The 27,806-nt window shown below is 35.1% G+C and overlaps 1 protein-coding gene across 1 annotated transcript in view; it reads left to right on the forward strand.

Annotated features, from left to right (window-relative positions):
* The window catches only part of EYS (eyes shut homolog), a 1,965,296-nt gene that overhangs the window by 1,047,850 nt on the left and 889,640 nt on the right, over window positions 1-27,806 (forward strand). Inside the window, 1 exon segment of the mRNA XM_066360293.1 lies at window positions 16,725-16,849. Coding sequence (XP_066216390.1) covers window positions 16,725-16,849 — 125 coding nt within the window.

Genomic DNA, 27,806 nt, shown 5'->3' on the forward strand with positions numbered 1-27,806 from the left:
CTACCACTGAGCCAAACAGCCAGGGCACGATTATTTCTAATAATTGCTCATCCATAGCTTGCTGTCCTATGTACATAGTAAAATTATGAAAAACATGAAACATGCATATTGTCTCACAAGTTGTGAAACCCAAGTTGTATTTGATATAATTTTATCTGTGACCATTTTCTTTATTCATAGGTCTGTTTTACATTTTTTTCTGATTGTTACTAGTTTAAAGACTCATTTTGATGTTGATTTCATTACAGATTTACAATAAAAACCTAAAATAATAGATCTTAATAAAATTAAATTCATAATCTTATACTAGATATTTTAATTGAAATATTAAAAAATCTAGATATTTTGGGGACCATAAATTAATGCCCTTGTGATATTTTTAGAGAGTGAACAGAAAGAAGATTCAAATGTATATTTTTAAAGTATGAAACCTACATATTTAATCAATATTTAAAAATACCACAGTAAAATCAATTATCTATCTTAATATGATTGGGCAAGGCTATTTCCCAAAGGTATTAATGTAACAAAAAGGCAGTTAATGCAAAAAAAAGTTCTGGCAGTTTTAAAGATGCTTGAATGTTATAGCTGCCCTTGCTCACTTTTGGGGGGGTGGGAGAGGGGAGAAGGCTGCAGGTGAGAATTGATTAAATGAATGATACTTTGATGGATTGATTCTTTTTTCACATTTTTAATTTAGAAAGTAAAAGTTTCTATCACATTTTAGCTGAAAATTATGGCTGACATATTAGAGGTCTAATTCCAGTGCAAGTTAAAAAGAAGAAAAAAAGTTGTGCCTCAAATGTCAAGACATCTTGTGGTTCAAGATGATTAAAACTAAACTGTTTGCTGTATGAATCCCAAGGTACAGCTATATCTCAAGTTTGATGACATTTAGCCTGTGACTTTTCATAGCTTGTTAATAATATATAGCTGTCCCTATATAAATTTGCAGTGACAGAAGTAGCCATTTGGAGTGGAGCTGTTAATGAGATTTATTCTTGACAAAAAATGCAGATTTGAAAAGTATTTTTAAAAAATCAAGATTGATGTCAAAAGAAGTCATGTATTTAACAGACAATGACATCATAACTATTCTTTGGGTGTTTGAACCAAGATCACAGAACTATGTCCAGTGATATATGTTCTATTTCTAATCAACATTCTATACAGCCCAACTCCCAGCCTTCTAAACGACTAGTTTCCACTTACCCAGCGTAAACCAGAAGGCTTCACCTTACAAATCACTTCCTTAGAGCAACTTTCTCACCTTTGATTTGGTTAGTTCCATATAAGTCATGTAAGTTTTCCATCATAATATTGCTCACATATTTTTATGATAACTTATCTGATGCCTACTTTTCCCATTAGATTTCATTAGAATGTTTCATAGCAGAGTTTTAGCTTTCACCAAATCCTTAAATGGCTGTTGAATCATTGACAACATCAGCAGATATGATTTTTTTCAGAAGTAAGAGCTATCATTACTTTATTAGACAATGAACTAAAGTTTTATAAGAAAATTTTAGTGCATATTCTGATTATTCACTATAAATCTTCCATTAATTATTTTCTCTAGTTGAAACAGAAAGTGGCTGTTTTTAGTCATGTTTATATCAAATATTATATCAAATATTAGAAAAAAATGGCCTTGGCCGGTTGGCTAAGTGGTGAAGCGTCGGCCTGGCGTGCGGAAGTCCGGGTTCGATTCCTGGCCAGGCCACACAGGAGATGCACCCATCTGCTTCTCCACCCCTCCCCCTCTCCTTCCTCTCTGTCTCTTCCCCTCCGGCAGCCAAGGCTCCATCGGAGCAAAAGATGGCCCGGGCACTGGGGATGGCTCCTTGGCCTCTGCCCCAGGCGCTAAAGTGGCTCTGGTCAAGACAGAGCGACGCCCCGGATGGGCAGAACATCACCCCCTGGTGGGCGTGCCATGTGGATCAAGGTCGGGCACTTGCGGGAGTCTGTCTGACTGCCTCCCCATTTCCAGCTTCAGAAAAATACAAAAAAAAAAAAAAGAAAAAAATAACATATATATAAATAATGCATAAACTATGAAATGTGTCATGGTAGATATGAGGAGAAAAATGCAGAAAAAGGAACATAAGAAAGGAAATAATTTTATAAGTTAGTTATTCATTTTTATGAACAGCTGTAATTCCTAACTACTTAGATAGTCACTTAAATTTTGTTATAGTTTCATCAACATGAGCATATAGGGATGAACATTAGTTTCCTTTTTTTTTTAAAAAAAGATTTTGTTTATTGATTTTAAAGAGAGGAGAGAAGAGAGAACGGGAGGTGGAGGAGTGGGAAACATCAACTTGTAGTCGCTTCTTGTATGTGCCTTGACTGGGCATGCCCAAGGTTTCTAAAAGTGACCTTCGTGTTCCAGGTTGAAGCTTTATTCATTGCGCCACCACAGATAAGGCAAATACTAGTTTCTTGACTGCCATAACTGAGTAACTAAAACTGGATGACTTAAACAACTGAAATTTATTGTCTCACAGTTTTGGAGGCTAGACATCCAAAAGCAAGGTTATTTGCAGATTTATTTCCTGTTGCAAACTGCGGAGAGCAAGTTCTATATGCTTCCATAGCTTTTGGTAGCCTCAGATACTTCTTCGCTTATGCATGCAGATGGTGATCTTCTTGTGTCTTCACATGATCTTTCCTCTGTGAAAGTCTGTTTCTGGGTCCATTTTTTACCTTTTTATAAGGACATCAGTCATATTGGATTAGGGGCCCTAATGACCTCATCTTAACTTGAATACCATATTTCCCTATGTATAAGACACTATTTTTTTGAAAATTTTGAGGTCTAAAAGCTGGGTGTGTCTTATACAGTAGCTATAGATTTTTTTACTTTCATTTCTCACATTTTTATACTTGTTGTCTTTTTTTCCAAATTTTGGGCCCCAAAATTAAGGCATGTCTTATACAGGGGAGCATCTTATACATGAGGAAATGGTATATCTGCCAAATACACTATTTCTAAATAAGGTAACATTCTGGGATACTAGGAGTTAAGTCTTCAAACATCTCTTTTGAGAGGCACAATTTTAACCCATAACAATATGCAATACAAGGTTGGTAAAAGTATGTTTTCAGTTGTGAGTACACAAAACAGTCAATTTTTATATTATCATTTATTAATTATTGTATTGTTTTATATATGAACAACTATAAACATAGTTTTGCCCACAATGTATAAAAATATATGAATGCATATAGAAAGTACATACAGAAACAATTTTATATACAGCTCTACATAGGCTATATATGGGCTTTGCAAATACGAGTTAATTTTGTATACTGCATCATATTTTGCTTACTTGGTCTTTATTGTTAGTAATAGAGATGGTATACAATTATTTTCTATCAAAAAATAATACCTGATTGCAGTTCTTATCTGGGGCTTAGTGTCCTCTTCCAAGTTCACTAGTTGTTGGCAGAATCCATTTCCTAGTAGTTGTAAGATGGAAGTCCATTTTCCTATCAACTGAAACACTTATAGCTTCTAGAGGCTACCCTTAGGTTCTTGTCACATGGTCTTTGCCGCTCAGTGTGTCTTTCTGCCTCTTCTTTGACCAGTCAGGAAAAAAGAAACAAAACTCTTTGCTTTTGAAGAACTCACTGAGTTGGGTTAGTCTCACTGCAGATAATGTCCCCACTGCCATCACCAGCATAATCACAGAGTGACAGTTCAGCATAGTCCCAGGTTTCACCCACAGCCAAGGAGAGGCGACTATACATGATTGTGGGTCATTTTAGAATTCTGCCTACTAGAAATATTCTCATTAGTTCATCTTTGTCATTTTGATGATAATCTTCCTAGAATAAATTTCTGGCAGAAAAGATGCTAACTCAGAATAAATACAAATGCAAATTTATGCAAGTTTTTAAAACATACTGCTAAAGTTTTATTTTTCTCCCACCAGTACCCTTGAAATACCTCTGTATCAGTGCATCCCCGTACAGAAGTTTATCTCAATGTGAAAACACACACACACACACACACACACACACACACTTACACATTTGTTCCTGAGCCATCAGAGAAAATTTGCAGATATGTAGCACTTGACCCCTAAATATTTCTGTATTTCCAAAGATTAAGAATACTAAATTATATTGTATAATCACAGTCAATTATTAAAATTGGGTATTAAATTCCATGTAGTGTTTGGTTCTAATACAGAAACTTTATTCAGATGGTATTTATTCCATCCTGTCCTCTCTAGGTTTCATTCCTAGAAAGCATTTAGTTATATGTTCTGAAATACCTTTTCAGCCTTTCTTCCTTTATATAGTTTTATTTTTTAAAAGAATACAATCCATTACATTCATATATATCAGATAAACCAAAATTGAGGGAAATTATATATACACACACACACAATTTGATTTAGATTATGCACTCTTAGTAGTAATTCTGTATTGGTTATATTGTGTCCTTTAAGAGGTATATGAAGTTGGTTCATCCCATTATGTACCTGAATTTTGTTCACATTTCATGAGATTTTCCATTGAAAAATATTATTTTCCTCTCTTAACCAGTTTAATAGAAGATATTTTGAAGCTATGTACATATCCTATTTCTCATCACATCTTTACTTCTTAGTTTTAGTATCTTTGGAAGGACTCCCTGCAATTCTGCCAATCCACAAAACAAAGTGAATTCTGTCCTCATATACACACACACACAAATACAAACATGCACACACAGAATTATAAATTTGTTTATCATTTTTAGATGTTTATGTAAAAAGGGTTCTTATTTATGTAGTTCTCTTTGTTTTTGAAAATAAGTGTTTTTTTTTTATTATTTTTCAACCACAATGTAACATCATCAGCATATTTTTTGAAGATCTTCAATACATTTTCACTTTAAAAAATATAAAAACATATCTTTACTCATGGCACTTTGTAATCAGTAAGTCCTCATTTTTTTCTACTGTTTTGATCCCCAAATCATCCTTACTTTATAGTATAGTTTTTTAATATTGCTATTTCAATTATTTTAACTTTAGCACTCAGGCAATAGATTTTTGTGCTGGTTAAAGAATAGCAAGAAATTCTTCTAGAGAATTTAAGCACATGGATATAGAAATTTAACTTATTTATCTCAATGTTGAACCCTTTTAAATTACTACAAATAACAATAATCACAACAATAATAAAATTAGAGCATGAAAAAATTACAACTACTTAAAAAGTCCCCTAATTTTATAACATTTGAATAAGTGTAGCTTTACAGTTAACTTTTATTATACATTTACTTTTTAAATTAACCCTCAAAATAGAATTTTAGTTCTAATAAAATCTTGAAATTATAGATGACAAAATCTTATGGATATTTACAATTGTAAAACTTATGTCATTTATCAAGGTCACACAGCTGGTAATTGCCAGAACGCTTACTCATCTCTATGTCCTCTCTCTGTCAAACGCCAAAGCTTCAATTCTTAATATTGCACACTGCTCTCTCTGTGTTTCCTTTAATTTAAAAACTGTTCTTCTGGTGAGTTCCCCATGGAGTCAGTTTCAGGACTGACATTCCCAAAAAGAATCCAATATTGTCATTTGTCTAAAATAGTTCTACTTTGAATTGTTTAAACACATCATTGAAAATTTAACTCTTTTATTTGTTGAATTCAAACACATGACTGCCCTGGTCTCTGGTTTTTGATGTTTTATTGTTTAGATACTGATGTGTTCATTAAAATCTCTTAATCACTTAGTGTTCAGCCTGGGCTTCAGCTCAGAGACAGACCTGTAACTTTCTATTAGATGGGCAGAAAAGAGAAATGGTAAATAGTATTTATTCAAAGAAATTCAGCTATCACATCAAGGCTTAGTTGATGTAAAATAATAATGTTCTGATGAATAGAGTCCTAAATGATTATTGCTAGTTATTTGCTCACTAAATCTGAACAGGGATTAAAAAAAAAAAGGAAGAATAAAAAAAAAAAAGCTTTGCACAGCAAACAGTTACCAATAAAGGAGTTCAGGCAGCTGGCATACTGACGCTGCATTCTGCAGGCTCATATAAAGATTTTGCCCATCTTGTAAATATACATTCTTTTGATTTCTAAGGTATCTAGCACCGGTAAATGTCCTAATATTAAGAATATGACATGAACTACAGTTAGCAATTGCAAGGAAGGAGAGCTCAGACTACCATATTAACCACATTAATATATATATTTAGATCAACTAAGGTAGGTAGGCTGGAATCAGGAATTGGTTTGCAAAACAATTATTTCCATACATACATAATTTCCCTGCTCATCATGTTTTTATAGGGACATATTATAATATTTTACCACTTCTTTGGATTTTAGTATATTTAAAATGGTAATTGGTTAAGTACACATCTTGAGGATATATCATCGTTGTAATAATTCTAATGAATATACTTTGTCTCCAGAGAGCATGCATTTCTAAAATATATTTTGAAACAAACAACTAAACCAATTTAATTAAAAGCATATCCAGAATTTCTATAACTCATAAAACTTGGAAGTTTATTTTTAACTAAATCAGGCATAGCTACATCCTGGGATGACTCAGTTCAGAAATTATTTTTTTACATTTTGACTATAATCTCCTGTATATGGTTGGCTTTATTCAAAGTTTCTGAGCTTTGGTCACAGCCATTACTCTAAGATGAGACTCTAGATGTGCTCAGTCATTACAAAGAGCAGGAGGAAAGATTCAAATGCTACTTTTGTTTTGTCTTCTTCAATAAGCACAATAATATCTGTTTTTCTATTCTTTACATGAATTTAAATCTTCAGTGTGGGGCTTTCACATATAATGTCTTTTTACCAAAATCATGTGGAGGGCTTTCTAATTTATGATATATTCATTTTATAACATAAACTTGATTCCATCTTTAAAGTTTCTGTAGTAAAATACAAGAAAAGTATTTGTATAGTGTTAAAAACTGAACATAATTTTAAAAGCTCCAGTGTTTACCAAGAAAGAGAATTATAATTACATATAATGTTACTGTTTAAAAATGAAAACTTCTGTGATGATTCTGAAAATGTTTTTGGTTACTTTTCTAAGACCTGCCTTAAAGTCTGTTGATGTGTTTTAATGTCTAACTTTATTTCAGAACTCATGTCTTTGCTTTTCTTTCATGTGACTATCCTTCTACTATTTTATTCTGGTTTTTATCCAATAGACTTCTTTTGGTTTACAGATAAGAGAGGGGTGTTTTGAATTATCCTTGCCCCAAAATTCATATCTTAAAGTACTACCCTCCCCAGAATGTGATTGTATTTGGAGAGAGGGAATTTAAAGAATTATTTAAAGTAAAATAAGGTCATGAGTGAGACCTAATCCAATATGACTGAGAGTCTGTATGTGAATATGAGGACATAGATGGGGGAAAGATCATATGAAGACACCAGAAGAAGGCAGATTTCTACAAGCCAATGGGTGAGGAAGAAACCAGTCTCAGAAGAAACCAACCTTGCCATCACCTTAATCTAGGACACCTGGTTTCCAGAATTGTGAGAATATAAATTTTTGTTTTAAACCACCCAGTGTATGCTAGTTTGTTATGTCAGTCCTAGGAAACTAGTCTAGGTGACAAGGAAGTGGGCAAGAAAGAAAATTCCTGAAGCAACCAAGGTACTGGTAAAAATATAAAGTTGTTAAAGACAAAATTAATGCATTGAATATGTTGGCAATTCAGGTGACAGAAAAGTGGCATTTTAAGTAGGAATATCCTGCATCATATTATCAATACCCTTAAAAATCACTGAGGGAAAGATAAGATTTGGAAAAATTGCTTGAAAATTAGCACACTTTATTATTTCAAGGCTATGGCTTTAACTCTTCCAATACAAACTATCTGATGATATATTCCTATGGCTCAAGGTGAAGTCAGTCTAGAAAATATACAGGCTGAATGGCTAGGAATCTTCCAAAGCATGAAAGAAATGTAAGTATTAAAATTCAAAGAATATTAAAAATGGAAAGAATTTGCCTGAGCCCAGTCAGGAGCTTTTTCTTGTTGAGGTAAGGTAACCAGTTGCATGACATTTAACAGATCTTAATAATTATAATTAAAAGACATATATATATGTGTCAATATATATATATGTATATGTATATTTTATTTTATCTTATCTTATTTTATTTTATTTATTTAGTAAGAGAGACAGAGACAGAGAGAGAGACAGAAGAACAGACAGGGACAAACAGACAGGAACGGAGAGGGATAAGAAGCTTAAATTTTTCGCTGTGGCACTTTAGTTGTTCATTAATTGCTTTCTCATATGTGCCTTGACTGGGGGATTACAGCAGAGTGAGTAACTCCTTGTTCAAGCCAGCAACCTTGGACTCAAGCCAGCGACTTTGGGTTTTAAGCCAGTGACATTTAGGCTCAAGCCAGCGACCATAGGGTCATGTCTATGATCTCACACTCAAGCTAGCAACCCTGTGTCCAAGATGGTGAGTCCATGCCCAAGTTGGATAAGCCCACACTCAAGCCAGCAACCTAGGGTTTCAAACCTGGGTGCTCTGTTTCCCAGTTTGACGCTTTATCCACTGTGCCATACGTGGTCAGTCCATATATTGATCTTAATAAACACTTAATTTGTGTCTTTGTATTTTTAATTATAAACAGTTCACATTTTATTGTACATATAATATAGAATCTGGTCATAGCTTCTTTAGAGAAGCAACATAAGCTATCCATAACTAACATTTTAAAAAGAAGTAAAACCTATTATAATTTATTTCTGTATTTATATATACATTAAAGTTTAAAAAGCACTTACACAGATCATATTATCTGACCATAGCATACTTACATCAGAAATCAAAAGTGAAAATGTTTTATAAATAGTTATTTCACAGCTATGAATATCATAGATTTCATGATATATTATTTCTCATTAACCATATATATTTTGGATAAATGTGACTTTACTATATAAATCTGTTTCTATAATTGGATCTTGGGTTTGTTTTCTTCCACTCATTTTTCTAATGACAAAATTGCAAATCAGAAAGAATGATCCTCAGAAAATGTACAGTTTAGTAAATAGGTAGAGGTCAAAATAGTTAATCAGCATTAAAATAAGCCCACTCAAAACCATAGAAATGCTCTCTAGAGAAATAAATTATCTGAATATAAACAATCCCCAAGACATTTCTTAAAGTTCAGTTCATGCATTAATTAATTAATTATGAGCTGATTTAAGCTAACAAATGACCAGTTTATTTTTTTAATTTCCTTTCTCTTATTTCATGGAGAATTATAGAAGGCATACATGTTTGATGTTGGAGAATTTCTCATCATGTTGAATATAGTAGCAAAATCGTTACTTGCAATTAAATTTTTTTTTGAAATTTCTGATTCCATGCTGAACTAGAATACATATTCAAACTTTAACTTAAAATTAAACTCCAGAGAGAGCAGAAATAGCAGTTATCCAGAAAGAAGTATACTTTATACATTCTCTTTTCTTTTCTATGCCTTTTGGCAAATGAAAAAAAGGTAATGCCACAATTCAGACTTTCTGTTTTAATACAGTCATATATCTAACAGGAAGAAAACTAGAGAAGTAAAACAATTTGTAAAATGCATGTTATATTGTTAATTAAATATGAGAGAGCTTTTTTTTCTCCCTGAGAATTTGTCACTTAGTGCTAATTTTCCAAATTCTGCTGTTATAGAATTATATACAAATATGTATTTTTTTACTTTTACTATTAATGCCAACTCAAACATGCCTCTTATGTACTACCTACTCATTGAAGAATCTAAAATCTGTCCCTTAATAGCTGGCAAAAGAAAATGCTACATAAATACAAAGGAAATCAACTTAAGAATAGAATTTAAAATCTTGGTAAAGATGCAATATCTTATGAATGTGACAAAAGTTCTCTTGGAAAATCACTTCAATTATGCACCATGCTGATGGAGACAGGACAGAGTCAGAGTGGTTAAAACTGAGGAAGAGAAGTCAATAAGAATGATTACATAAGAAGCCAAGATAATAATTTATGTATTAAAGATTTAAAGAGACATTTTGAAAATCTGAGGTAGACTTAAATAATTTCATTAAAATATCATTTGTAAAAGATGTAAAGGATACAGTACAATAATATGATGCATATTGAAGTTGGAGGCATATTAAAACCAAAAAAACTGTGAAAAACAGTATGGAGATTCCTCAAAAAATTGAAAATCGAACTGCCTTTTGACCCAGCTATCCCACTTTTAGGAATATACCCCAAGAACACCATAGAACTGTTCCAGAAGGAGAAATGCACCCCCATGTTTATGGCAGCATTGTTCACAATAGCGAAGATCTAGAAACAGCCCAAGTGTCTGTCAGAGAATGAGTGAATTAAAAAGCTTTGGTACATATATACTATGGAATACTACTCAGCCATAAGAAATGATGACATTGGATCATTTATAATAGCATGGATGGACCTTGATAACATTATACAGAGTGAAATAAGTAAGTCAGAAAAAACTAAGAACTATATGATTCCATACATAGATGGGACATAAAAATGAGACTCAGAGACATGGCCAAGAATATGTTGGTAACAGGGGTTGAAGTGGGGGGGGGGTTGGGAGGGGGTGAGGAAGGAGAGAGAGGGGGTGGGGGGAAAGGAGGGGCATAAAGAAAACCAGATAGAAGGTGATGGAAGACAATTTGACTTTGGATGAGGGGAATGCAACAAAATCAAATGTCAAAATAATCTGGAGATGTTTTCTCGGAACATATATACCCTGATTTATCAGTGTCACTGCATTAAAATTAATAAAAATAAGAAAAAAACCTGACAAAACTCATAATTTGAAATGTATTTGTGAAACTTTAGGTAAACTTTAGAAAAGTATTTGTTTTAATGTTTTTAAGACTTAAAACACATTCTTTCTTCACCATTTAATATGAATATTTTGTGCCCTTTGTAAGTTATTTTTTAATATATTTTAGAACCTCATGATAGAGTTTTGCTTTACTCAAATAAGTAATTTATTCACAGAAACAAAAGCAATATGATACCTATTTCTCTCTAAAAGGAACCTTAATGTCTTTGACAAATTATCTATATATGTTCACATACATAGGCAAATGTCATATCTATATAGTGTAATATTGGCTTGGAGGGTAAGAGGGAAATCCGGTTGTTGAAGAAAACATTCTTTTAGAGATGTATAGTTATACCAGAGACATAGAAAGTGTGCTTTATAACAGTGGTCCCCAATCCCTGGGCCGCGGACCAGTACCATGGTTTTTACATCGGTGGCATAATTTTATTTTGTGCATTTATCCATCCCATCCTAAAGGAAGGTCCATGAAAATATTTTCTGACATTAAACCGGTCCGTGGCCCAAAAAAAGGTTGGAGACCACTGCTTTATAAAAAAGGGGTAAAGACAGTTGGAAATTTTCCCATGAAAATGGGAAGATTTTGTGACAAAAATGGAAGATATTTTCAAGCACTAAAAAGATGGATTAGACCCTGGCTGGTTGGTTAGTGGTAGAGCATTGGCCTGGCATGTGGATGTCCCAGGTTCAATTCCCAGTCAGGGCACACAGGAGAAGAGACCATCTGCTTCTCCACTCCACCTCCTCCCCTTCTCTGTCTCTCTTGCTCTTTTTCTTTCTCTTTTCCTCCCGTGCCATGGCTCAATTGGTTGGAGTGAGTTGGCCACAGATGGCATTGAGGAAGGCACTGTGGCCTCTGCCTTAGGTGCTAAAAATAACTCAGTTGCTGAGCAATAGATCTACAGCCCCAGATGGGCAGAGCATCATCCCACTGGGGGCTTGCCTGAACAATCCCAGTAGGGGTGCATGTGGGAGTCTGTTGCTCTGCCTCCCCTCCTCTTACCTAAGAAAGGGAAAGAAGAAAGAAAGAAGAAAGAAAGAAAGAAAGAAAGAAAGAAAGAAAGAAAGAAAGAAAGAAAGAAAGAGAGAGAGAGAGAGAGAGAGAGAGGAAGGAAGGAAGGAAGGAAGGAAGGAAGGAAGGAAGGAAGGAAGGAAGGAAGGAAGGAAGGAAGGAAGGAAGGAAGGAAGAAAGGAAGGAAAGAAGGAAGAGAAGAGAAGGGAGGGAGGGAGAGAGAGAGAGAGAGAGGGAAAGAGGGAAGGAGGGAGGGAGGAAAAAAGATGTATTAAAACATTTATGGATTGTTGCAGTTAATAGAATGTCATCTAATAGGTGAAAAAATAAGAAAATTATATTTAATGTAATCATAACAACACTATGGCAAAATACAGGACACTTTTTAAGTTTAAAAATTAACAATGGTTCACCTTTATTTAATAGAAGCTGTTAAAAAATCAAATGAGTGGCTTATTAAGTCATGTGTTTTTTAACATTGGAAGGGTCCTGAAGAATCCAACTAACTTCTTTTTGAATATGTTACTTAGGTAATTGCAGCACTATAAATTTTGGACCATAAAATGAGAACAAAACTCTTTAAAGGTTTTATCATAAAATTCTTCCATACATGAGTACGTCAGTGGATCAGGATTTGGATGGATTCTTGCCATGGGAAACACTATGTTTACAATAAAATTCCCTAAAACTGTGCCTGCCAAGTGGATTCTTTTCATTTAAATTCCAGCTAGACATAGGACTCCAATAACTGATAGCTTTAAAATATTATCTAAAATTGTGTTTTGAAGATTGAGAAATGTGTGTAAGTGATCTTACAAAATGCCTAGTACATAGGTTGAAAATTTAGCTGTCATTAACTATACAATATTAATTTTCTAACTGGAATATAGCAATATACTATAAATATGCAAACTTTCTGAATAATAATTAGGTATTTTACCTTGAGAAATTCATTATGATCAAAGTAGTGACATAAACATAGCAATAGACTAGCAATAAGTGTCATTGATAGATTGAGATAAGTTTCATTGCCTAGGTTGATTATAGTAGTTTGCTTATTATGCCCTATAAATAATCCCCAGAATAAGGGTCTACCTTTTTTTAATTGAGTTATTACTAAAAACAGAACGCAGAAACAGTGTTTTTCTTCCCATAAGATCTCAACATAGTTTAAATTATTTTCTTCATTTTTTTAGAGATTGCATTTCTTTATAAACTGGAAAGTAAATATTTCAGTCAAATAAGAGTATAGTGCATGTGTGTATGTTGAATTGTCTCAATTACAACACCTCAACTAAAAAGAGAAAGATTTCTGAATAGAATTCATAGTGTAGGATATAAATTCAGTCTTTGAATACTATTCTTTCTCACCCCAATTATATAATACCAGTTATCTGTAGATTTTTTTTAATTAAGTGAGAGCAGGGAAGGCAGAAAGACAGACTCCCACATGCTCCCCAACTGGGATCCACTGGGCAAGTCCCCTATGGAGCAATACTCTGCCCATCTGGGGCATTGTTCTGTTGCTTGGTAATTGAGCTATTTATAGTACTTGAGGCAGAGGCCACTGAGCCATCCTCAGGGCAGTGGCCAACTTGCTACAATCAGTTGGGCCATGGATGCAGGAGGGGGGGAGAGAAAGAGAGAGAGAGAAAAGGAGGGGAAAGGATGGAGAAGCAGAAGGTCGCTTCTCCTGTGTGCCCTTACCAAGAATCAAACCAAGACATCTACACTCCACCAAAGCTCTACCACTGAGCCAACTGGCCAGGGCTTGTAGACTTCCTGATGTGCCTCATAAGTTAACTTGATAAGTGCCTCAAATGGCAATTTTGGTGTGATGAAATCTATAGAGCACTTCGAGGGCAAGACCAGTAAGAGATAGTTTATGCTTTACTATTTTTAATAAAGAAAAATAGTCCTGGTCAGTCAGCTCAGTGGTAGAGCTTTGGCCCTGCATATGGGTCAAATTCCTGGCTAAGGCACACAAGAAAAGCACCCATCTACTTCTCCACCCTTTCCCCTCTCCTTCCTCTCTCTCTCTCCCCCTCCCACAGCCAAGGCTCCACTGGAGCTAAGTTGGCCTGGATGCTGAGGATGGCTCCACAGCATCCCCCACAGGCACTAGAATAGCTTCAGTTGCAATGGAGGAGCAATGGCCCAGATGGGCAGAGATTTATCCGCTGGTGGGCATTTTGGCTGGATCCTGGTCAGGCACATGCAGGAGTCTGTCTCTCTGCCTCCCCGCTTCTCACTTCAGAAAAATACAAAAAAACCAAACAAGTTAAGAAAATAATAATATTTAATAATAAATACCACAATGTCAGTCTTTGATCTAGAGGAGGGTTTGCAGGAGAGCTCGTGTAAGAAGTGGTGACCATCAGAGTGGTTATAAGGAACTATCTAGTTGTGGTTATTAACAAATAGCTACAAACCATATTAAATGACTCCATTTCCAAAGTATCCTCAATAGATGATAAAGCAGTATTTTCCAATTTGAATAGTCAAGTAAGGGTAGCTCCTACCACCTGCTAATAGCAGTTCAAATGAACTTTTTTGTAATAAGTACTCAGAAGTATGATGTTAGGTTTCTCTGATGTAAACTTCTGAGAATTCTAATTAAAATAAGTTTTACTTGAATTAAATAAATTTGCTTTAAATGTGTTTTTTTAATTTCTATGCATCTGAATCAAATTTATTTTTTATATCTCTTCCCCCCAATATTGCAGAGGAAGTCTGTATTATAAACTCAATGTGAGCCTGACCATGAGGTGGCGCAGTGGATAGACTGTCAGACTGGAACAGGGTTCGAGACCCCGAAGTTGCCAGCTTGAACTGGGACTCATCTGGTTTAAGCAAGGCTCACCAGCTTGAGCCTAAGGTTTTTGGCTCAAGCAAGGGGTCACTCAGTCTGCTATAGCCCCCTGGTCAAGGCACTTATGAGAAAGCAATCAATAAACAACTAAGGTGCAACAATGAAGAATTGATGCTTCTTGTCTCTCTCCCTTCCTGTCTGTCTGAACCTATTTGTCCCTCTCTCTGACTCTCTCTGTCTCTGTCACACACACACACAGAAAAATAATAAATAAATAAACTCAATGTGAGAGTGTTGGTCAAATAAGTTTGTAAATATGATGTATATGTTTGCTCGTTTATAGTTTGCATTGGGTGTGGGGGACAGGCTGTAAGCAAGCAGGGTCGTTATAGCCTAAGGCTTAGTTTTAAGACTAAGCCTTCCTACCCTAAGTGACCGTGTATCAGAGACTTTCTTGTTTGTATATTGGATTAAAGGTTTTGGTTTCATCACTATAAAATGGGGCAGAGGAGCCCATGCTGGGGGAGAGCAGAGAAAGGCCACATAAAGGAGAGGAGAAGCAGCCAAGATGGTGGAATGCTGAAGGAGAAGCCAGTTTGCACAGAGTTTGTGTAGAGAGAAGGAGATGGGGAACAAAGGAGAATGAGGCTAGTAAGCTAGAAACCTTTGATTCTAGGAAACTCAGATAAGTCAGTAGCTTTGTGAATGCTGAATGAGTGGGTTTTGGAGCCCAGTGTGTGTTTTTACTTGCCCGCGGGGTGCAAGCTAGGATTAAAGATAATGGCCCACCAGTTCTTGGCTCTGTTGTTTCATTACCATCTGTCTAAATCAAATGCGAACCTGCATGGGCCAGGAGGCTGTGATAGTGGCCACAGCTACTGGCTTTACAGAGAATTTCATGATTTGGTAGTATCTCACTAGTTTTTATTATAGACTATTTTTTAGCAGTTTTAGGTTCACAACTCAATTGGGAAAAAAGTACATAGATTAACCATATACCTCCTGTCACTACATATGTATAGTTTCCCTATTATTGACATCACTCACCAGAACGGTAGGTTTATTACCGAAGTGAACCTACATTGGCACAACATCATCACCCGGAGACTATGGTATATAATTTACTTAAGTCTCACTCTTGGCAGTATACATGCTGTGAGTTTGGACAAATATATAATGCCATATATCCATTATTATGACATACTACAGAATATTTTCACTGTTATAAAAGTCTGCTGTGCTCTGCCTTTTCATCCCCTTTCTCCCTCTCACCTCTGACAACCAGTGATCCTTTTACTGTAGTCATAGTTTTATCTTTTCTAGAATGTCATACATCTGAAATCATATAGTACTTAGCCTTTTCAGATTAACGCCTTTCACCTAGTAACATGCATTTAAGATTTTGCCATGTCTTTTAGCTTGATAACTCATTACTTTTCAGCACTGAATAATATCCTAATGTAAATAGGCCTTTAGTAGTGTGGTAATAAAGTGTGGGAAGACAGACAATAAGAAGAGGAAGCACATGAGTATGTATATACATTAATGTCATTTCCTGTATTAGATTCCTAGAGAAGACATAACAAATTACCACACAGTGGTGGCTAAAATAAATTAGTTGGTCACAATTGGATCAGAAATCCAAAATCAAAGTGGAAGCAAAGCTCCACTTTCTCTGAAGATGCTAAGGGACACCCTACATTTCTTCTTCTGTCTCCTTCTTTAAGTGGCCTTTGCCCCGGTGTTTCTTTGTGTCACATCTTTTTATAAGGACATTTGTCTTTGGATTTAGGGCCAACCAAGCTAATTCAGAGTGATATCATCCCATGATCCTTAACTTAATTACATCTGCGAAGAGCAGGTGGCTTTGATTTCATTGCAAGTGCTGGGGAATATCACCTAAATTATTTCTCATAAATCATCTGTAATCAATGACTACTTCATGTGCTTAATTTTATTTTTAATTTGGTAAATATAAACTGTGCAGTATAGATTCACCTATATTTTTCACTTTTCTTTCTTAGATGTCTTTCTGGATTTTCTGGTCAATTTTGTGAAATTATTATAAAGGGATATTTTTCATCATCACATCTAAATGGCACAAACTGTGAAGATCACATCAATCGATACTTCTGCAAATGTCAACAAGGTGATTATGTTTATATATGTATGTATATGCATATATATAATCCAGTTTTGACAATCTACTCTACTAGTATTGTTGTTGACTATCAACAAAGTTCTAAGGAATGATCACTCTTATAAAACATAAAATGGATGTTCTGTGAACTAGAAAGCAATCACTTACACTACCATCTGAAATCCTAATGTTTAGAATACGGTATCTCACTACACATATTTTCTAAATTTATGTAAACTTCGTATTCTTGATTCTTATCTATATCATTTGTGTTTGGCACACAAGGAATCTTTTATAAATGTTAACATTTATTAACATTAACATTATTGTTACATATAAAGATTGTTAGTACAGAAATAGGCAAGCAGAGTAAACTGACTTTATTCAAGAAATAATTATTTATTAATAACTTGTCTTTTAGACCATTTCCACCTTTGGGCATATGTCCATTATACTGATATAAACAAGTTCTGCCCATGCATTTTTTCCCAACATTTGTTCTAGTTTTTTATATTTTAAGCTATGTTGCTTTCTTCCTGTGTCTTTTGTCACTCACTTCATCTTCAATATTCAGTTGCATCCACCAAGATAGCCTGTTGAATACCTGAATTACTACCTTAAGTAGTAATAATCTCTCAGAAATATATGGGGGGTATTTTTGGTCACTAAGAAAAAAATTATCACTATTTACAGACCCCACAGAAGACATGAGATAGTTTCTGTATATCATAAGTTCCAGGCTTCTGGTTATTTGAATCTTCTAAGGGAATAACAACTAGGAAGTTCGCAACACAAAAAAAATATATAACTTTCCTACCACCTTCTAAGTTCTTCTAGCTCTGCTGATAAACAAACTAACAGAGACAGATTAACAGGAGTTTTATTACTGGTGTATATACCAGGAGTGTCATAAGATATGAGATAATAAACCCATTAGACAGTTAAGTTTTATATGCCATTCTGGACAAAGAGAAGGGACCAAGGGCTTGGGATTCCAAAGGGGAAGTAGGTAAGTCACAGGTAGGTAATAGAGTAAACATTTGGTAAACAAATTCTTGCTGTGTCATTCAGAGACATTAGGGCACAGAGGATGGGCTTTGCTAGATCTCCCTGTTGGCTACATGTGTGCTCATTTATATGTGCCAAAGGTAAATACGCTAAGGTTATTATACTAAGTTTGCATCCCAAAGAAGGTTTTTCTATCTGAATTCTTTTAGGTAAGAAAAGGGGGGAGGGAGGGCAATGGTACTTTCAGAGTCTTCTGTTTCTTTTTTTCTTTTCTTTTTTTTTGGCACGTGTGAAGTGGGTCAGGGACAGACAGACAAGAAGGGAGAGAGATGAGAAGCATCGGTTGTTTGTTGTGGCTCCTTAATTGTTCATTGATTGTTTTCTTATATGTGCCTTGACTGGGGGGCTTCAGCCAAGCCAGTGACCCCTTGCTCAATCTGGTGAGCCCATGCTCAAGGCAGATGAGTACATGTTCAAGTTGGAGACCTTGGGGTTTTAAACCTGAGTCCTCAGCATCCCTGGTCGAAGCTTTATCTACTGTGCCACTGCAGTGTTTCTTAATAACCAGCTTAAAATCAATATCCCAAAAGGCACATTTGAAGTGTCAACTTTGATTTATTTCAGCAGACATATGAATATTAGGGCTCTTATTGTTTATGAGATGTTGTACAAATTATCAATTGAGTACTCTCAACATACTGTTTACAAGTTCACATGCACACACAGTCACAGCAACCTCTGTTTTTGGTTCAGTCAATGCTGACACTATTTTATTTCGTCAGACAGGTTATCAGGAGACATTTGCACATGCCTTTTGAAATAGTCGCCTATGCATAAAACTGTAATTGTTGCAAATAAGTAATAGAGAGTATGTTTTCTGATATAAGAAATAAATACCTTATCAAAAGTTTTGCCTCTTCCAAGCAAAAACGTTTTCGTTGATATCTGAACATTTAAAACACTATGAAAGCTACCTTAAGCAATGAATTCAGGTAGTAGGGCAAAAGTAGGTTGACAGTTGTGAATACATGAAACATACAGTTTATTCTTGTATTACTATTTATTAGTTATTGTATTATTTACTTGTATTATAACTGTTAACCTACTTTGCCCCACCCTGTATAATTCTACAAAAACAATAAAGAAACAAAGCAGGTATATCAATAATTTTTACTGTATCAATATCTATTTTATGGTTTCATTTTTATGTTATATTTATACTACTAGATTAGTTTTGATGCTCCAGATTAAGAATCTACTTACTTGTGATTCTTTTGGAAGCATGGAGCCATTGTGAAGTAATTGCAGTGTTCAGATGAAGCCCTTTCTGAATGTTGCTCCATAGTCCTTAGTGAAAATAGCCTGAAAATGAACCCATCTGTGTTGTTAGGTGGGATAGAAGTACTCAGAAATTTCTGGTTACAGTAATACCTTGGTTTTTTACTTCGGTTATTGGTTATCGTCGGTTTTGGTTTTCTTTGATTTTTTCTAAGAAAAATGTCTCTCAATTTTTGTCGATTGCCTCAGATTTTGTCAGCATGCTCTCATGACCTCGCTGCTAATTTTGCAAAAACAAAGGGTGACCCACACATTCTCCTGCTCAGTGTGGCGCTGTTTCTCATTGTGTGAGCATCACCCCCGCACATCTAGTCAAACAATTCCATTGCTTTCCAGTGTTTTTGTGCTTTTAAAATGATTGTGAGTGCTAACACCACAATTGCATGTAAGTGATTACTGCGTGTACAGTGTCTGCCCCTCTCTCTCCCCTCCTCACCGTCTTCCATATGCCAAGAAGAGTCTTCAGAAAGGTAAATGACATGTAACATGTTCATTTATTCTTTACATTAGTCTTTTATATTTATTTTATATTAATTTCTTATTGTTTTTGGCATTAAACACTACATTTATTATCTATAAAATATGTTTTTGTTATGTGTTTTGGAGTGTCTAGAACAAATTAATTGGATTTACATTGATTCATATGGAAATAATTGCCTTGGTTTTCATCAGTTTTGGATTTCGCTGATTGTTTTCAGATGGATAAGCGACAAAAACCGAGGTATCACTGTACTTCTGACTTAAGAATTACATTCTTCACAACCTAGTCACAAGATCAAAAACCAAATAAGCAGTAAACCAAAAAGAAAAAAAAAATTCTTTTAACAATGGCCTTGGCTGATTGTCTCAGTGGTAAGAGCACTGGCCCAGTGTATTGATGTCCCAGGTTTGATTCCCAGTAAGATCACATAAGAAAAGTACCCATTTGCTTCTCCATCCCTCCCTCTCTCACTTCTTTCTCTCCCACTCCCTCTCCCTCTGTCTGTCCCTTTCTCTCTTTTTTTCTCTTTCTCTCTCTCCCTCTCCCCCTGTTTTCCTCTCCTGCAGCCTTGGCTGGATTGGAGCAAGTTGGCCCTGGGCACTGAGTATGGCTCCATGGCATCTGTCCCAGGTGCTAAGAAGAGCTTGGTTGCTGAGCAATGACCCAGATGGACAGAGCATCACATCCTAGTGGGCTTGCTGGGTGGCTCCTACTTGGGGCACATGCAGGTGTCTGTGTTTCTGCTTCCCTGCTTCTCACTGAATAAAAAAAAAATGTTCTGAGCACCCTTCCAGATCTGCTCTCAGGGACCCACTATAGCCATGGCTCATAATCATGCCAACCCACCCTCCTTCTGAAGTTATTTAAGGAATAATCTTGCTCTTGCAGGTTACCTTTTATCCAGTGGTAGGATTCAGCTGTTTTGCACCAGTTTAGCAGAACCAATACCTAAATTTTTGTTGAATTGGTTGAACCAGTTGTTAAAATGGCACTTGTAATCAGGGTCCTCTCTTAGGTGGGCTGGCTCCTGGGCAGCTGCTCAATGTGAAAATTACAAATTTACATTCCTTACTCTTTTTTAACATTCATCTGAGCAACAGCATATTCTAAGTGCCCGTAGTGATGTTCATTCCTTCCATAGGTGGAAAAATTTTGACGGAACTATGCTTGTAATATTCATTTATTCATTTAAAAAAACTCATTATACCTTTGATAAACTACTACATTTTAATTCCCTTGCATTTGTTACTTCAGTAAACAAACATATAATTAAAAGTGCCAAACACCAGAGGGTGACAAGCTGTCATTAAGAATATCTTAAATAACAGTTTTAATAGTTTTTGTCTGGCATTATTTAATATTTTTCATTAATATTTTTAAAAATTTTATAATATAATCTAGTTTTGTGTACCCCTTTTATTTTTCTTATTTAAATATTAAATGCATTAAATAATAAACCATTTGATATATCGTTTTCTTATACTTAAAACTGTCATTAGGACAGAAAACCGGTTGTTGAATTACTTGAATCCCACCACTTCTTTTATCCCTACCTCATTTTTTTTATTAGCATAGCTAGCTGTTATTTATGTTTCAGGATTTTAAAAATTCATACTATAAAATTTATTCTCTGGCATGACGTTTCAGTTTAGGGAAGTGCATAAAATATTGTGTAACTACCACCATAGCAAGACAAGTAATCACTATCCCAAATTTGTACTCACGCTGCCTCATGTAGGCAATCTTTTCCTAGTGCCCAACACATACTGATCTTTTTATAATTCTAATTTTTAAATGACTTTTGTCTTTGATCATTCACATGTTGTTTAGTAGCTTTTTCTCTTGTGTTCTGAATTTCCAATATTGAAAGCCAAATGTGGGAGGATTTCAGCATATTTGTATTTGGGGAATAATAAGTATAATAAAAATAACAATAGTAGTGTACGGACACTATGCTATTTTACATGTATTGACTCACTTTGTTTTCATAGCGACCTTGTGAAAAAGGTACTACTGTTTCATTTTACCAATGAAGACCCTGAGTTTAGTGTCTTTAGATCACCTCCCATAGCACACTGGGCAAAACTCAGATTTGTAACCTTGTACTGTACTGTATATATGTCATTTCTTATGTTTTCCAAAGAATGGCCTTCACTGATTAGCAACTTTCCATAAAATTTCAGTGATACTAGATAAGTAAATTCTAGAGAGCTTCTGTGCACCATTGTGCCTATAGTGAATAATACTGTATTGTACATTTTAATGTATGTTAAAAGAATAGATATCATGTTAAATATTCTTACTAAAATAAACAAAATTGACCACCATTTTTTAAAAATAATTATGCCAGTAAGATCCATCATTGTGATGCATTTTAGTCTGGATGTTACCAATTTAACCACTGTGAGATTCCTTCAGGAAGGTTTCCTACCCAGAGCTGTCCGATTATCTCCTAGAGTTTCCATAAGCAAAAAATGAGAACTGACCTTTTTTTTTTTTTGAGTAATCTATAGTCACTTGCCTTCTCCCAAAGGTCATCAAAAGACACAAAGCCTGGAGCATTTGGCTTATACAGGTCCACTTTTATCCATGGAAGAAACTAGCATTAATTAATGTTGATAATTCTTTCTTAGGCTCTAGTCTAAATCATGCCACTATACTTAACTTTACACAGTTCTGGGCGGAAACTTAATTCACTAGGTATTTACTTCTATCTTTAAATTAGTTAAATATTATATAATAATCATTTTCCATTTTTATCAGTTGTGAAAATCTTCCTGAAGTTCACATCATGTTGCCAATGATCAGAATGAGCCCGTCTTGATGTAACAACAGCTCTTCCTCCATAGTCATAACCTCCACTGTACCTCAAGATTTGCAATTTTATCTACTTTCTCTCTTCTCACTTTTTTCTAGTCCAAACCGAGCTGGATAACTCCTGCAAGATTTTGAACAGAACACAATTTAAAAGATTTAAATGCCAACTTCCTCACAACTGAACTGAATAGAAGCAGGCTAAAAGATACTCGACATCTTATTTAATTTTGTCCAACCAAATTCTGTCCAAAGAGTCATATTCTAATGTGTCCTCACAAATTATTCTGCATGTATTAAAAAGTACAACCCATTTCTGATGTTGGCCAATGTTGTATAATCACAGACGGGGCCATCATTAGCATAAAGCCATTCTCCTCTGCATGAGCAGACAAATTAGATGGTTAAACCCTTTCCTCCAATCTAACAAGATACAATACTGGGCAAGTGGAGCACCTGTTGGTCTCAGAGCTCACTGATGTCCTCTGCATGGGCACAACCTGAGCAGCATTCAGTTCAGGCCTAATTACAGAGCTCATGCTCTTCCTAGGTAATAAATTCAATGGCAACTGATCTCATTTCTATTGAAGTATCAATACAAGCATTTAGATTATCTTACAAAATAAAATGCACTTACTTTTGTTGTAGACCAAATAGTTCCATCTATAATGTTCTATAAAAATGTTTAACGTTCAGTAAGTGAAACCACAGTTTATCCCATTACGAGCAAATTGAAAGTGAAGGGAACAATCTCTGTACTGCAAATGTGAGAGCTTCACCTGGAGTCGTCCTGGGTCCGTGAGGCAGTCACTGGGCCCACTTTTTATACTCAGGGGGGGGTAAAATAGTGTTTGTATAGGTGATAATATAAACTGCAGGTACACGTTTTTCTCTTAAAACAGCATGATTCATTTTGAAGCAGAAATACCACATTGTCCTTGGGGCAAAGAAGCAGAGAAACAGACAGATATTATCTGCCATGAGTGCTCGCGATTATTAAGTCATGGATAGGGCTTTTGTATTTGGAATAGAAAAGATACGGAATGTTTTTTTCTTTTTAATCAAGACCCATGAAAAGTCATCTTTAATGTGAAATAAAAAGAGTGTATACTAATGCATTCTCAGGAGGATTTAGTATAAAAATCAATTCTTCTATATATTCTACAGTTAGACTAAGCCAGGAAAATAATTTTAATTCATGTTATCTAATTACTAATAATATATTAACAAGTAAGACAATTATTTTAGATTTATGTTTTATTTTATTTTCCTCAGATTAGATGCAAATTAGTTGATGCTAAGAGAGAAAATGAAAGTAAAATATGTAAATCTTTGAAATAGTGACTTTTATTTTTGTTAATAAACTCAAACTATTTTAACTGCTGTTATGGCAGAGAATGGTCGAATTAAAAACTGTCAGTGTTTCTAGTGTATATATTGACATATTTAAAAATTTGTCTATATAAAATTAGTCTAATTTTTACTATAATTTGACATCTAAAGTCTTCTTTATTTTACACCTGCATTACTTGACATCATTTATTCTGTAAGCACTTATTTTCTATTGTGAATCAGATATCATAACAATTTGATCATTTTTCAAGATTGCTAATGAAAACTTTTAGTTTATTGATTTTTAATTACCAAACAGTATTTTCTAAGTATCTGATTATCTTATTACAAATGGACACCAAACCTACATAGGATTTTCATTTGCCTGTTTTATATTCCTTTATTTTGTTCCCATTCCTTACTATGACTTTTCCCACACCAGTACAAGGACATTTCTTATTTATTTATTTTCATGAGTGTTGAGGGGCAGCTGTGTTAGGCTTGCTCGCTGGTGTACCAGCTGCAAGCACTTTTCTTGGTTAGTGTGTAAGCATCTTCCAGAGGCATGTGTGTATGGCCTATATAAGGCTACCGGTGCTTGTGCTCGAGAGAGATGGGGGATTGTGGACCGCGGGTTGCCTGTCCACCACTGTGAGGGGCCATTCTTGCTGTTTGTGTGCTGAAGAAGAAGTTTTCCCCTGCCTGTGTGCTTGCGAGACTTTATTAAATGGATTGGCCCTAACGCTTTCTGGCTCCACAGTTTCTTTACCATCTGCCCGAATCCAATGTGAACCTGCCTGGCCTCGGCCACTGGCCTAACAGGTGTAACTGGCACTCAGCACACATTCCCATCTATTGTGGTTTCTATACTGCAGAGGTAATGAAATTAAAAACTTCAAAATCGAGTCTCCCTTGAAACTGAAGTTCTGAATATAAATTGAGTTCCACTAATAATAAACATACCTGAACTATGGAGGATCTGGCGGAAGCCATTTACAGATGTGTTAGCAGTTTCAGCTGGTGAAGAAGGTTATAGGCATGTGGGATTTTCTGCAGCTGATTTCACTATTGAGTCACTGACTTTGTACTAAAAAGCAGTGGTGGCCAGAGAGGCAGTCGATGACAATGCTGTGTTCAGTCACCAGTCTCAATGTAGGGAGAGACAGCTGGGGAGGTCTTGGTGGCAGCTTCCCGGTAATCCAGCTTCTGTCGAATAGTACGATGGGTCTGGAAGTCAGTAATTCTAGTGGCGGCTTTTATGTTTCTCACCTCTCTCAGATGGCATCTCTCAGCGTCATTTCTGTGGTTCTTGGAGCTTTTCCCACAGCCCTTTCTTCCAATAACTTTGTAAGCATCTTATTCCCTGTTACTAACACTATTTTTTTCTTAAATATCTACAGTGGTTTCTGTTTTCTGTGCTGAACTCTTAGTTTGTTGTTTTTTACCAAGACAGCCTTCATGTTTCATTCAGCTTAACTAGACCTTAACCAGGCTTCTTCTTGACACCAGAGCCCTGGCTGGCCTCCCTTTCTTCACAGTGTTTCCTTCAGCAAACTTGTGATTGTAAATTTTTCTCTTCCCCTTGGAGATCTAAACCTTTGTGCAACCTCTTGCCAATTTAAAAACCCAGAAATTTCTTCCTCAAGCAACTGGGAGCCATCTCTTTGCAATGTAATCATAGGAGATAGTGCCCCTCTCTACTGGTGTCTGTGGGAGGGTAGAAGCTTAGTGTCAATAAGTGACAATTAGCAAACACTGATGGCCTAAGTATGTTGGCCAACTTCCCCCCCGACAATAATCTCCAGTCTTTTTCCAGCTCACCCAGCATTTAAATATCCTCCCACCTACCTTTGGTTCAGAGTAGTTGCGTTCACTCTCTCTCCCCTCTCTCTCTCTTTTATAATCCTCTTGAAAAATGTCTTCCGTGTCTTTTGAAATGTTCTGGTAATTTTTTTCTTTCACAGATCCCACTTTATACTTTAAAGTTTTATAATCTTTCATACTATTAAATGAAAGAGAAAAACCTTAGTATTTTTAATTCTGTAAATATATTGTATAATCTTTTATAAATTTATTTATTTTTGTGACAGAGACAGCAAGAGGGACAGACAGACAGGAAGGGAGAGAGATGAGAAGCATCAACTCCTTGTTGTGACATCTTAGTTGTTCATTGATTGCTTTCTCATATATGACTTGACTGGGGAGGGGGGGGGCTACAGCAGAGCGAGTAACCTCTTGCTCAAGCAAGTGTCCTTGGGCTCAAGCTGGTGAGCCTTGCTCAAACCAGATGAGCCCGCGCTCAAGCTGGCGACCTCGGGGTTTTGAACCTGGGTCCTCTGCATCCCAGTCTGATGCTCTAGCCACTGTACCACCATCTGGTCAGGCTATACAGTCTTTATTCAGTCAAAAGAATATATAATTAATGTAAATTTATTATATAAAATAATATAGCAAATTTGTGTGTGCCTAATATTTGCCTCAAGGAGTAAAATTTTGGCCATCATTCTAGACTCCTCTCTATCTTTCCCTGAGCACATTATTATTCCCCCACCCTACACTATTTCCAAATTTATATCCAACTTGCTCCTAGTATCCCTCAGAGTTTTCTTATATAGGTATGTCTCACTAAGTGATGTTATTAGATTTGTATGTATTTGACATTTACAAGAACATTTATCAGAATATGTTTCTATGCAGTATGCTTTTATATTCAACAATATGTTTGTGACATTTAACCATGTTAATGACTGGTCATAATGACTTCTCATAAGCCTGTCAAAACTGTTTCTTCTGTAACACTTTTTATAGCCTTCATACTAGAGATGACTACAGAATAGCTTGGCATATCACTATAAAGTCTTGGACAAGGATTTGGTAAATTCAGTCTTTTGGCAGATGCTTCTACATTTGATCTGAACTCTGCCAAGTCTTTGAAACTTGTTCTGTATTTTTCTTCTTACAATGCAGTATAGCATTAAATCATTTTTAAGCACCCCAGAATACTTATTTAATTGTTCTCTTTCAATTTATCAATGAAGAGCAGTGGTAGTATATTCCTAAGCAGGAACAAGAATAAGACTTCATTTCCCAATAGCCAGAGTTCAATGCTATTGAATAATATATAGAAAATATATATTTTCTATAATATATATAATATAATAGAATAATATATAGAAAATAAAGGAAAATTAAAAGTTGCAATTAGAGTACTCATAGGTAGTCAGTGAGTACTGACAGTTGCTTTTACTTGTCTCTATTCTTCCTATGTAGAATGGTATATTTAGATATACTCAGGTTAACATGTCTTAAACATATTAAGATTCATTATAAACAGTTGCCTCATAGGAAGGAATCAGTAGTTTAAAAATTTTCCTAAATGTATACATAATAAGCCATCACTCAGATATTATCTTGTGGATAACTTAGCAATGTTGGTTGCTAGATTGATAATGAAATGCTGGCAAAATTCACACAAATGATACCCATACAGTGTTTTAGTATAGAAAATTAGATCATGATGTTAAAGAGAATTCTTACAGCCAACAGTCAGCTAAACCTACAAATAGTATTTCTATTCTATAGAACCACAGCTATGAAATTCTAACTGTAAAACACCACAAGTATTACAAGAGAATGTTTTATATCTAGAAACTATCATGATAGATTTCTCTGAATTTAAGAATCATATTAAAGAAGCATGGAGAGTGTTTATTCTATTGACTTTTATGTATTTATTTCAAGGTGAAGTATGTAAAGTCATTTGAATGGGTGATGTAGAATGGTACCATAGGTACAAGCCAAAACTTTATTTCACATATTCTTTCCTTCACTTTGCATTACTGTGTGATTTCAGAGCAATTTATTTCTCTTCTCTGTTTGATTTTTGCATGTACTAAATAGAGACAATAATAATAGTTATGAAATAGAATGGTTATGAAGATAAAATGAAAATTTATATAAAAGGCCTAGCACAATTATAATAAATAATATGTA

This window comes from Saccopteryx leptura, chromosome 1 (genome assembly GCF_036850995.1).
Source record: "Saccopteryx leptura isolate mSacLep1 chromosome 1, mSacLep1_pri_phased_curated, whole genome shotgun sequence".
Taxonomy (NCBI): domain Eukaryota; kingdom Metazoa; phylum Chordata; class Mammalia; order Chiroptera; family Emballonuridae; genus Saccopteryx; species Saccopteryx leptura.